Source organism: Solea senegalensis, linkage group LG12 (assembly GCF_019176455.1).
Source record: "Solea senegalensis isolate Sse05_10M linkage group LG12, IFAPA_SoseM_1, whole genome shotgun sequence".
Classification (NCBI taxonomy): domain Eukaryota; kingdom Metazoa; phylum Chordata; class Actinopteri; order Pleuronectiformes; family Soleidae; genus Solea; species Solea senegalensis.
Genome location: NC_058032.1, coordinates 1,121,573 through 1,135,025, shown reverse-complemented (window position 1 = coordinate 1,135,025; position 13,453 = coordinate 1,121,573). Strand labels below are relative to the sequence as shown.

Here is a 13,453-nt window from a genome sequence, read left to right as displayed (position 1 = left end):
TAGACTGACTCATCTTTTTCCTTTCTCTTAGCCACTGATGGGAAGACTATAACAGGAGGAACGGAGCAAGCAAACTCATTTCAGAACGCGTCCTTTCCCTTTTTCTTTCTTTTTTTCTCCACGTGTGACTGATTAGAGAAGTAACGTCAAACAGTGTCCCTGCACTCTGTGGGGGTGTAGAAAACATCTTTGTTCCTGCGGTGACCTTCGCTGTTCGCCGCTGTGGGCTGCTTGTTCCATTTCACTTTTTTTTTTTTAAAGCTCTCATAATTGCTAATCGTCAGTCCTCAGTGAGGATACTTCCTGGTTCACTAAAGCCAGTGCCCTTTAAAGTACAAGACCAAAGTTTCATTTCTGCAAAGCCCTTCACCACAAGTAGCCGTTCCATCTGCACTTTAACCTTTAACCTTACATAGATAGTATTTATAATATAAACCAGATCAGGACAAAGAGTCATGTAAACGTCGTTTTCTGAAATAACTTATATAGATAAACAACATTAGCAGCTCATGTGAACAGACTCGAGATGACTTATTCAGAACAAGGTCAGTTGTCCAGCGACTAGTGTATGTGTAAGTGTACGAGTGAAAAGAGAGTTAAAAGGCTGATGTAAGTATACAGCACAAAAGTTACCCAGGCAGAAGGAAAGAAAAGGAAATCCTCCTACCCACACATTTACTTTCACCAAACTGGAAATGGCAATGTGGTGGAAACGTCACTGAACAAATGAACAATTGTGAGAATGAACGTATTATTTGCTCTCATCTAACTCCTCACTTTGAACAGGGATGAGAAAAAAATCATTATCATTATAGTCAGTTAGTTATAATGTGGGATTCAACAGACATGGTTCAGCACCGGGTTAATACGGTAATGTAATCCATGTTTCACATCCTCACTTGATGCCAGTGAAATAAAAATATCATCGTTTACAATTGTTTATTGCTATAGTGGAAATATTACAGTGGCGTGACCTGCTTTTTTGTATATCATTGGAGACACATACAGCCTTTTCTATTAAAAAACAACACAGTACAACTCCTGAATAATATCAGTAAAAGTTGCACACAGTGATTTGGACACTTGCAAGGTCATTTTAGTGTTTAAAGTGCTGCACGAGCTCTGACGTCAACACAATAATGTCACTGTGTCATTGTGCCAGCAGAGGGGGTGGGGGGAGTGAAAGAGGAAGCCCCCTTTTCACGCTCTCGCTCGTGTTTGTTGTCACTTTTTCCTCAAAACAATCAAGTGAATTATTTGTGAACTGAAACATAAAGTAAGCAGTTATAAAGAACTAAAAGTCAAGAGGACATTTCATATCCTGCAGTAATGTCGGATATGGAAAACAATAAATACATGTGCGAAAGTTGCATGTTATATAAATGATTCCATGCAAATGCAACATATAATAATAATAATAACATTATTTTTAAATATAGACACAAAAAATGTGCCACTGTTTACGCCTCAAGAAACATGTAGAAGTAGTACTGTCTGAGAAAGTAGAGTCTGTCTTAGACAGTTTATCAAAATGTTTCCATCCATCATCTACCGCTTTATCCTCCACCAGAGGGTCCCGGGGGGTGCTGTGCCAATCTCAGCTACACACATATAGACAAACAACCATTTACTCTCACACTCACACCTATGGTCAATTTAGGGTGTCCAATTTACCTAATCCCCACATTGCATGTTTTTGGACTGTGGGAGGAAGCCGGAGAACCCGGAGAAAACCCACGCACATACGGGGAGACTACACCACCGTGTGGCCTATTAAAACCTTTCCTTTAGCAAATTTTATCCTTGATTGTGATCAAAAATAATAATAATAATAATAATAAAACAGAGATCTCAAAATCAAAATCCACTATGATCTCATACTATATATATGCAATATACGGTACAATAATATACTCTTATATATAAATATATATATATATATATATATATATGATAACCCAAACTTATTTAACATTAAAATTATACATACACACACAATTTTTTTTCAATTTGAATTATTATAAGTGGACTGTGTATATCATTCCATATCATAACAAACACTTTTACTTTGAAATTCTGTGTATTATCTTCATAAAAATAATTATCATAATGAAATATCGCGATATGACCCGCATCCTATCACATGACCGCGGCCGGGGATTTAGGTCACTGTTTCTCAAACAGAGTCAGTGGTCGTGTTTTAGTAATTAATCATCTCTGCTCGTTGATTGCGCCTGCGTCAGACCACGCCCATATTCTAGAAGCTTCTCAGCTTCTCCGCCAAGCAATCGTCAAAACTAGTGAAAGGTAATAAAAATGTCTTTGTTGGTGAGATTTTACGTTTTTAATAACATTAAATAAATTGTAGAGGTGAATTTGAACAGGATAATTATTTTCCTTCAAACACTAAGTCAGTTAACACGGTATATTCTCAGTTTGTCACGTACCCCCGTTAGCATCTGCTACTCGGCTAGCAATTTGCTACAGGTAGCAAATATAAATGCTACCTCCATGACATCTGTAAACTCCAGATTGTTTTCATTCTCTTTTCATTTTAAAATGGCATTTAAGGTGTGGTAAATAACAGTATTTTTGTATATATCAATGTAGTTTTTAGGCACCATGTTTTTTTTTCTAACTGCTAAATATGGAATAGAAAAGTCAATTTAACGTTTGCTGCCTTTGAGATGGGGATAGGGTTTAGTAATTTGACTATCCTTCTTCAGATGTGATATACAATTTGTATGTATTAAACACTGCAACTCTTAAAAAGCCTTTAGAAAGTCAGTAAGATTAATAACTATTGCCTTTAGTTAGGGGTGTTATGTACATTGCTTTATGGAAGCAGTTGGTAACTGTAATGAGATGTTTCCAGTAAATCTGGAGGGATGTTTACAGCTGGCGGTTCATTTCGAGGTTCCAGAGGAGCCTGTTCTGCCCAAATTCTCATGAAGAATTTGCCTGTGAGGGAACATTTGTCCTCCTCACCGTTGCCAACCTCCAATGGTGCTAATAGAGATGTCTTTCGCCAGCCAGCCAAAGATACTTCCAGACCTGGTGAGTTTCTGAATGTGATTTTTATCAGCATCATCTGTGATATCAGTGATAGTTCATGTAATCCCACTAAAACATAGCATTCATCTTTGTGTGATTTCATTTTTGTCTCTGTTGGTGTAAATAAGTGTCTCCCTTCCTAAACATTTCCTTCTTTCTCCAATTTAGCATATGCTTCAAAGCCAATGGTGTCACCTAAAGAACTGATCGACAGATACAAGCAAGGTGAAGTTCACCCTGTGTCTTTGCTCCATCTGCTGGCCCAAGCTTTTCAGTTCCACATGGAGATGAAGGAGACGGTGACCTCAGGTAAAACACCTCAGTTGATTTTCGGCTTACTCGTATATAAATATTTTCTGACCTTTTTTGCTTCATATAACATAGAAATCAATAAAACTAAATAGCTTCAGTTTGTTAACAAGACAAGATATTCAACAACATCACTTCAAGTTAAGGGAGATATTTTACTGACAAAGTAAGTAATCAACTGATTAATTGTTTATGTAAATAATCTTTAGTTGCAGCTCTACTCTTTGTTTCTCTATGCGGTCAAATACAGTTCAGTAATTACCACACTGTTTGTATCTGGAAGCTTGTTGTTTGGTTTTACTTGATAATTTATGCTAAGCTTTTACATGCTGCCTATTTTCAAATGATTCCTGATCACTTCTGAAATGTAATTGTGCCATTATGACAATCAGTCATTCAATTGTTTCGTTTTTTCCTCATGTTTCTTTGCTCCTGTTTTCTCAGAACACCTACCAGGCCTCTACTTTGCCTTCTGTGTGGTGATTGATGGATTTGAATACAAGACTGGCATAGGAAAAACCAAAAAGGATGCTAAACTGAGTGCAGCAGCACTTGCCTTGGAGGACCTGCTGCCCACTTTGAGCCATGGGAAGTATGTCCTCCCTGAGGCTTCAGGTTTGTTAGCTTTTTTCTTATTTGAAGGTTGAAATAAGTCTTTGTTTATTTTACAGTAGAGTATTTATACCACTATTTGTGTACGTTTTGGTTTGATGATTCTCAAGCAAAATCATCCAAATATGATATGCTGTGGGGTTCAAATGCTTTGAAAGGCACTGTTGTCTCAGAATAGTACATACGATTCTGTATATAAATCTTATTTAGGGTAAATGATGTTTGACATGAGAAATATGGTAATGACAGGTGATACACAGTCAGTTTAAGCAGCGACAGTAGGATGCATACACTTGAAAGATGCAAAAGATAATTCTGAATTTCTCTGCCCTCCATCTTCGAGACCCAATCCTGGTAACTATGGATTTCAGTACAGTTCTCACACATTGCCATATTGGTGCAATAGCAGCAAATGACACACTAATTATATGGCCAGTGTGTGACGGCAGCAGCGCTGACCCGCTGTGTCTCATGTGTATGAGACATGCTGGGTGTGTATTGTGTGTATTGAAAGATGCAAAAAAGAATTCTGAATTTCTCTGTCTGTCTTGATGTCTCAGATGTCCCTCCACCCCTTCCAGTTAAAGAGGAGCCCTCCATCTCTGATGTTTACCCTTCTAGGCCCAATCCTGGTAACTATGGATTTCAGTACAGTTCTCACACATTGCCATATTGGTGCAATAGCAGCAAATGACACACTAATTATATGGCCAGTGTGTGAGGGCAGCAGCGCTGATCTGCTGTCTCACGTGTATGAGACATGCTGGGCGTATGTGTGTCTCCTGCTCATGTGTCATGGAGCTTCTGTACAGCTTTTCCTATGTTTTACATAGGGTTTTCCTTTTGAAAGTCATTAAATATACTTTTCATAAATTTTTTTGAAACTTCACTTCATCGACATGTCTGTGGTAAGTTCACAGCCAGCTGAGGATGTTTTTCTTTATCGTCTTTTTGCCACTTAGAAAGCAAGAACTGCGTCAACCTCCAAATTCCCCTCGCTGTTCGAGATCAGCTGTCCAAACTGATGAACAGTCACCTGGAGTTCTCGGCCTGCGCAGGCACCACAGCGGCGTTCATCCTTCAGACGTGTAAGTGAACTCTCACAAGGAAACAAAGTCAGGCGCCAGTATGCTCTAAACATTGGACAGTAAAATATTATAATATAGTTAATTCTATTTGGTGCAGTCTGGCTGTTACCATTGTGACTTCACAGTTGACTTTTCGTAGCTACGTCCACATTATCAGGCTACGTCCACATTATCAGGCTGGTGGGGCAGGCAAGTGACTCAGCTACTATAGCTACTGTATTTTTGTTATGGTAGTCTAAAAGATCCCTGCTTGAGTACAAGTTACTCATAAATTTAATGGCATGGGTACACACAAATGTGGATGAAGTTGGATGTTGTGGCCGCTCTGCTGACACTAGACTCTTCTGTGTTTGTGACTCGTTATATTCTACATTCACTACCTTTTTTTTAATCCGTACACGCCCAGGAAGACCTGGTTTAATCTTATTGAGTTTATGACCACTGTCAGCTCAGCTGGTAGACTGTGGTTTCTTTGGTTTAGTGAAGGTAGATAGTGGAGGAATGTACTGGGTATGTTTAACTTGATTTTATAGTACAGGTGTTTCCTGTCTTCTCTCATCTGCTTGTTTTAGAGTTATAATACACTGAGACTGTTGGTGTGTGCAAACAGCCTTCTGTAGCCTTCTGTAGACATTTCTAACCTACATTAATATATGTGCACCTAGAGCGTGTCGTCTTTCAATTGGAAGGTTTAGGGACACTTAAGCCAAAGTTGCAGCATGTTAATGTTAAGGTATGAAAGGTGTATGATAGAAAATATTGCATGATTTTTATTAACGGTTTTCTCCATTTAAATAGAGCAACATTCAAATATGCAACATGTAACACTATGAACTGTAAGGATAAGTAGCAACATTACTCAAACGTCATACCTTTTCCTGTTAGTTTACATTTGTGTAGCCAGCTGCTCTATGTCTAAACCTCTGTCCTCAATCTCCTCTTGCCCTCTAGCCAGCGGATGTGAGGTGGTCGCTCTTGGCACCGGGGACTTCAACATCAAAGAGAGCGCTTCACTGAGTGGACGCCTTGTGCATGATTCACATGCAGTTGTCACTGCGAGGAGGTCTCTAATGAGGTTAGTAGCAAAAATAACTTGTGTGTGTCATTTTCGCCCTCTGAACCCATGATGAAAGTGTCAGTGCAGTCAGAAGTGAAGGTTAAAAATGAGCACACAAATACAAGAAGCAATTTCACCTTCTATCAGGGGTAAATGTTTGCAAACGCATTCGTATGTTGACCACAGTAAGCTAGAGTGAGTTTCCTGTTGTTTAGTCAGACAACACTGAGGTGCATTTTGCAGTTTCCCTTTTTAAAATTTTTTATTATTTATACATTTACAACCAAACCAATATTTGCTTTTGATCTGGTGGAGATACTTATCTACTCATGTAATTGTGTGTTGTACAAGCAACAAATATGAACATAGCTACTATTAAGAACATCCGTAAAGTCACATACACTAGTGATGTGGTACATGTATGGGTTTTCCATTTTCCCCTTGAGTCACACAATAACTACGTGTCATTTTTAAATAATGTGGTTTAGTGTTGTCAGTGAAAAGTAAGAGTCAGTCCTATTTGAGCAATATTAGTAACAAAAGGCCTTTTTGTGCATTTTATTTGTAAGAAATCCAATGTTGTTTTTTCAACTTCTGACATAAACACTATGTGTATTAGTGCACAACATCCACTGTTTACAAACAAGAGCCATCCTCAAATCTAAACTGTCTTAAAAAATCATCGATTAAGTGGTAGAGAATTTACTCTCCTCTTTTTTTCAGCATTGGCTGTAGCCAGGTATTTTTCTTTGTTTCTGTTTCTGAATTAAAATCAGCTCAACTTTAGAAGTCTCGCTTCCTGTCACCTAACTGTTGCGCGAAGACCTTAAGAACGTATACATTTTGCTACTTTGAAAGCAGTACAAATCTTCTGAGATGAGGTTTAACTTGTTGCAGTGGGAACATATTTTAAATCTAACATCATGCAATTGTTAGGTTTCTGTACCGGCACCTGCTGATGTTCTTCAGCAAAACAGCCAATTTGACGGAGAAGTCGGTCTTCCAGCAGAGCAGCAGCAGCCACCTCCTCAGCCTGAAGAGTGGCATCACCCTTCACCTCTATGTCAATCAGCTGCCAAAGGGAGCTGCTCAAATTCCCTCCCAGCTGTGAGTTTCAACATCATAGGTCTCGTCCTTCAGTGCACTCATTGAGTATTGGATATCAAGGATTTAGGCCAAATATTAGGATTAATACTGGAATAATTTTTTTACTCAGCCGTAGAGGTGCCAGTTGTTGTGAGGTTGCATAAACATTATTGTCTACTGTTGTCAGGCGGCTGAACCCTCTCTCCATGTCGGCACTGCAAGTTATTAATGAAATCAGCCTGCACTTGTCAGTGGAGGGCAAGGTATCGCACAATTACATTCTCTCATCTATAAGATTTTTATTCTCTCATCTATAGGATTTTTATTGGGGTTGTTGGAGCATGATTCCTAATCAGTATGTTTCTTTTAAAAGGTGTTCTCCGTTTTCTCATCGACATTTGATCAGTCCACCTCCAAAGTGGTCAGCATGTCTGCCACAGACAAGGTCACTCAGTGGCAGGTGCTGGGATACCAGGGAGCCCTGCTCAGCCATTTCATTGAGCCCGTCTATATCCAAAGCATCCTCATAGGCAAGTAAAAAAGTCATCACAGGATTGTCCGGGATGTCTCTGGTCTGAAAAAATAAATAGAGGCAGAGGTCACACTGACCTTGTCATGTGGTAATTGAGAAAGTGTCGACCAATGTTTCCCAAAAAAACCTTATCTCGCGGCTCAGACTGTTTGATGGTACTGCGTTAATGTAAATATTTTTAACATTAAACCAGGATAGAGAATCTTATACAATTTGCAGAAGGGCTGAAACAATTACTTGATTAATTGATTATAATCCATTACAAAATAAAAGGTCAAATATTTTGTTTGTGACTAATTTACTTTGCTCCATATAAGGAAGAAATCATTCAAACTGATTAATTTTGGTATCATTTACAGGTTTAAAACATTTTCTGACATTTTATGGGTCAAACAATTACTCGATGAATTGGAGGATTTTTAATGGATTTTGAGAATTGTTGTAGTCGCAGCCCTAATTTACAGCATTATTTCTGTGCACATATCTTAATGAACCAAAGTCAAATCGTTAACTGAAGCAAATTGGGACCTTGTGAATCAGAATGGATTCTGGAAATAATCAACGATACTCAGCCCTCTTGAAAATGTGCGACACAAGCCAATTAAACTGTCCTGAGTGGACAATCACAACACTGAAATCTGCAGACTGAACTGTTGGTTTAGCTGTTATCTCTTCATGAGTAAAGCAGCAGAAGATGCATCACACACACAAGTAAACAACCTTGCGTGAGTAAGTGTTATAAGTTGTGTAACGTGTGTGTGGGCTGGGGATTACTCTTTGTCTTTGAAGCAATAGTAACTCATAGGGAACTTTTGAATGAAGTCATCTGACAGGTTTTTTTTGCATGCAGGAATGATAAGGCACCAAATTCCCCAACATTAAAATGATCTGATAGGAAAAAAAATATATTATGTGCAAAAAAATGTCCTACTCAAGTTTCCATGTTTGGTTTCATAAAGAGACAAATCATGTTTGATTTTTCCACCTGACTCTTGTCCTTTTGTCTTTTCGTTATCAAAATGACTACGTGACCCACATTTGCCCATGAGAGAGGGAAACTCCGGAGTTGGTCGAATAGGATGTAAATGTTTGTAAAAAAACATTTACACACACTGTTAATGAACACAATGCAGCATGCACAACTTAATTAACCCCGAGGTGCCCTCAGGAATGCATTGTTTCAAAACAGCCTCACAAAACATGAGGGTTCATTTTCTTTTTGTGTCATCGTTTTCGGAAACAAAGTATTAAAAATGACACCAAATGGATAGTGACGGATGCAACTGTATCCTGACAAGTTGTATTTTATATTTTATTTCTATAATGATCTCAGATACAGTTTAACCCAGTGGTCTCAAAATTGCAGCCTGTTGGCCAAATGTGGCCCTCCAAACAATATCAATTTGTAACGAGTCATTTCTATGTTTTATTTTTAAATTAGCAGATTAATTTTGCATCATAAATATGATTTCTTTTGTTGTTGCATAATAAAACAACAACTTATATTTTGAAATTATCCAATCCAACTTTATTTGTAAATCACTGTAAAACAAACACAGTGGACCAAAGTGCTTTACAGAATAATGGATCAAAGACGGAAAAGCTCACACAAGGCAATAGAGTACATATAAAAAATTTAATTAATACGGCATATTGATATGTAATTTTGAGCTCATAGCGTCCACCGCAACTGTTGCTTTTCCCAAAAAAGTTGAGCTTTTTTTTTTTACTTGACTGGCCCCAGACTGACCAGATGAGACAGTCATTGGCCCACAGGTCATTTGAGTTTGAGACCCCTAGTCTAACCTGCAGTATTTCATGCTGACCAAAGTGTTGGCTGCAGCCCCCCCCAATGGTTTCGATGGCCGATAGACCTAGTGTAAATGTTGCTTAATTCTCAGGTTGTGGAAAGAAAATCAAATAATCAAGTATAACGGTATTTGCTGAAATATATACCAACTGATCATCGTTGAATCTTACAGGCGATTCTTGCTGCAGTGACATCCGTGGAATGAAGATGTCGGTGAGCCAGCGTGTGGAAGGCATCACCTCTCAACTGCCCATGTACTACTGCATGATGAGGCCCCACATCAGCCTTGTGGCGTCTGTGGCTGCCGACACTGCCAACGGTGGCGATTTAACCTACGGTATCAACTGGAGTGAAGGAGATGGCTCGCTGGAGGTTGTGGATGGTCTGCTGGGCAAGACCATAGAGGAGTAAGGATGATTATGTTGCTGCAAAGAGGGAGTAAATCATCTTTTCCTCATGTTTTCACTTATTATTATTATTATTATTGTTATTAATAATAATAATAATAATAATAATAATAATGATGATAATACATTTAGAGAGCACTTTACAAGTTCAACAACCTAGGATTAGGTAAAATAACCTAGGATTAGGTAAAATCCAGCCAAAAAGTTGTTTTCATTTTTGATTTAAAGAAAACTTCTAACTTCATCCTCTATATTATTCAATTCAATTTTATTTGTATAGTACCAAATCATAACATACACTATCTCAAGGCACTGTACATAGACAGCATCAGGGAGAGCAGAGAACCCCAACAGTTCACACAATGAGCAAACACTAGGCATCAGTGGAGAGAAAAAACTCCCTCTTAATAGGAAGAAATCTCTGACAGAAGAGAGAGCTGTTACACAACAACAAGTTACAAGTTTGTACTGTCAATGATGATATGTATGATAGGAATAGCCTTGAAAATTGGATCTTTATCCTGCAACCTGCAAGATGAGGATACAGAGAGAGAGAGGAAAGGAAGGAAAGGCACAAACTCGGGAGAGAAAGAGACAGGTTAATGACATATAAAAAGTCATATTCATACCCTGAGTGTGAGAGAGTGAATGAGTGTGCACCACAGAAAAATTATGTCCTCGGGCAGGGTCCTCGGAACCACAAGGCTTTTATTTTGAAATTGCTGATGTTGATCACGGATCAAAATTATGTTTTCTCTCCATGTCTGGTTTTGTCCACAAACTAAAATTTTTCACTTTTAATGATTTATTTGCAATGTGGAGCAGCAAAGAAACCAGGAAACATTCATAGTTAAGAATCTAAAAATTATCAGGGGCCTTGTTTAATTATTTAAAGAAACACCAATGCTGATTAATCAATTATCAGAATATTTGGTGATTCATTTAGTAATTGATTGATACTGTAAATTATTACAGTCTACAAGAGCGTGTAGGAAGTGATATTTATTTTAGTTTTACAGAGGACAACACAAAAGGCGGTAACCGAAAGGGAAATGATAAAGTGGACTGTATCTATTTATCTTGAATTTGGACCAGTAAAAAGGCCTTTTTTGGAGGATCTTAAGGTGGTTTGGGGATAAAAGATCTGTAACATATACACTCTTGAAGGGATGAAGAGACGTAACATGGCACGATGATAATATATTTTATAAATGTGTTTATTTACCAGGTCATGCTTCCAAGCAGGAAAGTAGCTATTTGTTGAAAATCATCCTTGACGTCACACAAACAACTTTTCATATTGTCTGTCATCTCTGTGGGGACATGCTCACGTTTCTGCTGTCTTTCCTCAGCTTTGTCTGCCATTATGTCACATCCAACCCTAACACTGACACCACACCAACTCTCTTACAATAGGTCACCCTTTAAGAGTGGCTCTGCTCTGGCGAGTCGTCTGTGCAAAGCAGCGATGCTACACCGCTTCAAGCTAGTGGCCAAAGAAGCCCAGAGACAGGATCTGCTGGCCACAAGCTCTTACAGAGAAGCCAAGGTAACTGCAACAGCCCACCCTCACTTTAAATGAACTGTTTATTAAGCATCACTTGAATGATTGGATTAATATACAGTAGATTGCAGCACTGATCTACTAAAATTCATGTCACCCTTTCTTAATTGAATAACACATTTAGTGTAATTCCCAATCATCGTTTTCCCTTACTCCATCTATGATTGAAATTGTTTGAAATGCTAGTTTCTGCGTCATATTTAGTTTTAATTAAACTAATCCTACTGTTTTTGTCACTGAAGAGGATGGCAAAGTCGTACCAGGAGGCAAAGAATGTGCTGAGGGAGTACCTGTCGCAGCAGGGCTTTGGTTCCTGGCTGGTCAAGCTTTCAGTCATTGATAATTTCAGCATGTGAGTAAAGTCACATTTACATTTAGAATAAGAGAAAAAAAATATGTTCCAACTTTTAAAAAACTATTTTAAGTTTGCAAGAAGACACGCTTTTTCGAGGGATTAAACTCAATTCCTGTCCATTTTGATACAGAGCAGTTCTGGTTTCCAAAAGAGGAATCAAAATACAGTAGTTATACTTTTGTGTATAATAAGACAAATTATGTTGGAGCTCTGAACTGGCCTTTATCAGGTTAAAAGTTATGCTTAGTTGAAGTTTTCACTGTATATGGTACATTAGTTATGTTCATTAGTTATTGTTGTTACTGTTTATAATAGTAAGTTTATAATACTTTGTTTAATGAATATGACTAACCTACTTTTGAGCAGTGCCCTTGAATATGATATGATAAGTAGCTTATGTTTACATTTGTTTTCATCCAATTCATGTGTTAGATTTAATACGTGATGCTGCTGTGAGAATTTGTGAGGCACTGTGTGAGCATTTAAATAAATGATAAATAAAAAAAAAGTTCCCAGCTCAAAATCATGAAGTACAGTACATTTATCAATCAATCTGACTTTATTTATGTAGCACCTTTCACATAAATCAATGCAATTGAAATACATCCACACTCATCAGCCCACCTCTCATTCATCAACCATCCCAACTAACTGCCAACATGGATCACACATGAAAACACAGGAGACTAAAAACTGATGAATAACAAGAACTCAGTGGGCATAGAAGAAAAATAAATGTGTAAAAATGTAACAAATGAGAATGAAATTGATTGATAAAGAATGGACAGATAATGGTAAACAATATTTATCCAATAAAAGGGATGGTAAAGCAGACCAAGATAAAAGAATAGCTATATGAAGAAAATTAAACTTGGAATAAAGAAATTCAGTTCATTTACAAGCCATTGAAAAGGTAAGTCATACACTGCCTGGCCAAAAAAAAGTCACCACCTAAAAAAAAAAGGGTCACATCGTTTCCTTTAACAAAGCCTTTAGCTTTGATTACTCACTCATTCACTGTGGCATTGTTTCCATAAGCTTCCATAAGATGTATTTCCATCCAGTGTTGCATTCATTTTTCACCAAGCTCTTGTATCGATGATGGGAGAGTCGGGCCACTGAACAAAGCCTTCTCCAGCACATCCCAAAGATTCTCAGTGGGGTTAAGGTCTGGACTCTGTGGTTAAAATGATGGCTCATGCTCCCTGAACCACTCTTTCCCTGTTTGAGCCTGATGTGATCCTGGCATTGTCACCTTGGAATATGCCCATGTCATTAGGGAAGAAAAAAATGCATTGATGGAATAATCTGGTCATTCATTATATTCAGGTAGTCAGCTGACCTCATTCTTTGGCTATGCCAGGGTGAAATATGAATCATGGTGGCTCTGTGCACCTGGAGAAGCTTGGCTGCGTATGCGTGGGTGATCTAATCCAAAATTATCTATTATGACAATCATTAGTTACTAACTTCTCACTCCATGTTGTAACTAACTTGTATTTTGCAACTAGGGGCAGACGTTTCATGATAAACCATGTTCATACATTGTTTTATTTTAATTGTAGTCTTTAAATGGCTA

The 13,453-nt window shown here is 38.0% G+C and overlaps 1 protein-coding gene across 2 annotated transcripts; it reads left to right on the top strand.

Moving 5' to 3' along the window:
• The first annotated feature begins 2,228 nt into the window (after window positions 1-2,228).
• Window positions 2,229-12,397, top strand: adad1 (adenosine deaminase domain containing 1 (testis-specific)). 2 transcript variants are annotated; one of them, XM_044040736.1, is made up of 13 exons: window positions 2,229-2,307; window positions 2,899-3,057; window positions 3,223-3,363; window positions 3,808-3,978; window positions 4,536-4,607; window positions 4,938-5,063; window positions 6,015-6,138; window positions 7,057-7,227; window positions 7,394-7,469; window positions 7,580-7,736; window positions 9,721-9,955; window positions 11,372-11,504; window positions 11,762-12,397. In XM_044040736.1, the coding sequence occupies exons 2-13, from the start codon at window positions 2,949-2,951 to the stop codon at window positions 11,873-11,875; spliced, it is 1,629 nt and encodes a 542-aa protein (XP_043896671.1). In that variant the 5' UTR covers window positions 2,229-2,307; window positions 2,899-2,948; the 3' UTR covers window positions 11,876-12,397. The 2 variants fall into 2 exon arrangements, with proteins under 2 accessions (XP_043896671.1, XP_043896670.1); XM_044040735.1 differs by having other exon boundaries at window positions 2,876-3,057.
• The last annotated feature ends 1,056 nt before the right edge of the window (window positions 12,398-13,453 follow it).